Source organism: Limulus polyphemus, unplaced genomic scaffold (genome assembly GCF_000517525.1).
Source record: "Limulus polyphemus unplaced genomic scaffold, Limulus_polyphemus-2.1.2 Scaffold0, whole genome shotgun sequence".
NCBI classification, from domain to species: domain Eukaryota; kingdom Metazoa; phylum Arthropoda; class Merostomata; order Xiphosura; family Limulidae; genus Limulus; species Limulus polyphemus.
Window position 1 is genome coordinate 1,868,730 of NW_013665610.1, and position 1,986 is coordinate 1,870,715.

Below are 1,986 nucleotides of genomic sequence, written 5' to 3' on the forward strand. Positions count from 1 at the left end.
AGATTCTCTACTTTACATGGATGTTGACCTTCCAGATAAATTTAAACAAACAAAAAGCAGATGGGTTCAGTCAGGTGAATTCATAGGTATGTCAGAGAAGGTAATAGATTTAACACGGATAGAAATTCCACTGTAGACTTAGATATATGACTTGACACTTATTCTAAAATAGATATATCTTCGTACCATCCTGGCTACTAAGTGCAGGAATTTTATTTTGTATAATGGTATCAGTGCATTGTCCTGATAGTAGAATTCACCTTTGCTTCATTGTACACTTTGTAAAGTTTAATTTTTTTTGTGAGAAATTTGAATCATCTATAAAGTCTGAAAAACGTATTCCTCATATTCTCTTTACCAAGTTGGATAATCTGTATCACCTCTTAGTCATTAGCAAGTCACTCATTTCATGTCACAGTTGTTTAAGTACAGTCATGGTCTATCCAATGTTGTAATAAACCTTTGTTTGTCATGTGCAGTTGTTTTTCCTGCGGTCTGTCTTTCACTTGCCATATGTGTCTGAGGAACAGTTTTGTGTATGCTTCTTTATAAGGATAAAACCTTCTGCATAGTTGATTAGCAAGTGGACAGGATTTCTTTGTGAACCAAGCTTATAGGCACTAAACTTGTTACTTGTGGCACCACAGCTCGCATCTGCTGTGACACACCATTGCATTAGCATATGCAGTTATTCTTATAAAGGGTGATTAACTCTCACTAAATATATGTGTGTTCTGGGATATCTTTTTGTAACCTTTGGTGATTGATATATTGCTTTTTTAACATGTATGCATTAACTTATTACAGTTTAATCTTAATATCTCAAGAATGATTTAATGTTCTTGCATCTACATATGTGCAATAGTACAAGTTATCTTGTGTGGAAAGTATATTTTCCTAAGACATCTCAGTACAGTGAAGGGTCTCTGTCAATCAAGTTTGATAAAATGATAAGAATCTTTGTGTTACAAATTTCAAGCCTTTTCTAAGACATGTATTGGTGAATCTGTTACATCCATAGTGTAATTGTTAACCAAAACAGTTGGAAGTAAAGCATTTGAAAGTACAAATAAATGTTTCAAATCACAGTATAGGAAAGAGAAATATATATGTTCAAGTTTCAGACAAACAATCTACAACTGGTTCCAGAATGTTGACTATTTATTGTTGGTTCTCTGATAGCAATTTTAACCAGTCCTTTGCATTTTCAGAACTTTTCATGTTGCTCCTAAATTTTTTTATTATTATGAATGACACATTTACCCCTTTGTTTTAAAGCAAATATATATAAAATAAATCTCTGTATTATTCTTTAACTTGGCATTTATTTAAGTAAGTATGATTAAATAATCTATTTCTAAGTTAAGAGTATTGAAAAGGTTCTTTGAGAAAGTATCAGTAAAACTTCTTTGTCTCTGTGTTAAGGTGTGGTAACTCAGGTTCTCTTTGATCAGAAATGTGTGAAACATGGTAACGTCTGTCAAAAATAATTCTTTGAGCATGTATTAATGAATTAATTTAATCTCTTGTGTTACGGTTAACTCATCTTCCATTGTGAAAGTATGAAGAAAACATATTTGTGTTTTACATAATTGAGTATATTTTCCAGTCAATATGAATGAAAAATGATCATCTGTATGTTACAGGGTAACTCAGGCTCTCCTCAAGCAAGTATGAGTAATAATATTGATTGCTCAAGCATGCTCTTCATATCCCAAAGGCCAGTACAAATTTCCCACCGAACTGTTCAAACAGATTTGACTAACAATAAAATAAAGGAGGTGGAGAGTAAATCTGCAATGGACTTAGAAATCAGAGACAATAGAATAGAAGAATTACAGAGGGTAGTAAAATTATCTTTGTTTTACTTTTATAAATTCTTTTTAGAAAAAAATCCAACAAATAAATACCTATATATATATATATATATATATACTACTTTTTTTAATTTAGGATATTTTGTCAAGTACATATACTAGTATATCA

General features: G+C 31.1%; 1 protein-coding gene across 9 annotated transcripts in view; it reads left to right on the plus strand.

Annotated features, from left to right (window-relative positions):
• LOC106461769 (serine/threonine-protein kinase tousled-like 1) overlaps window positions 1-1,986 on the plus strand; it is a 95,974-nt gene that overhangs the window by 65,590 nt on the left and 28,398 nt on the right. For all 9 annotated transcript variants that reach the window (XM_022396676.1, XM_022397676.1, XM_022395671.1 and 6 more), the window contains one exon: window positions 1,647-1,844. In XM_022396676.1, the coding sequence (XP_022252384.1) occupies window positions 1,647-1,844 (198 nt within the window). The remainder of the gene's footprint in view (window positions 1-1,646; window positions 1,845-1,986) is intronic.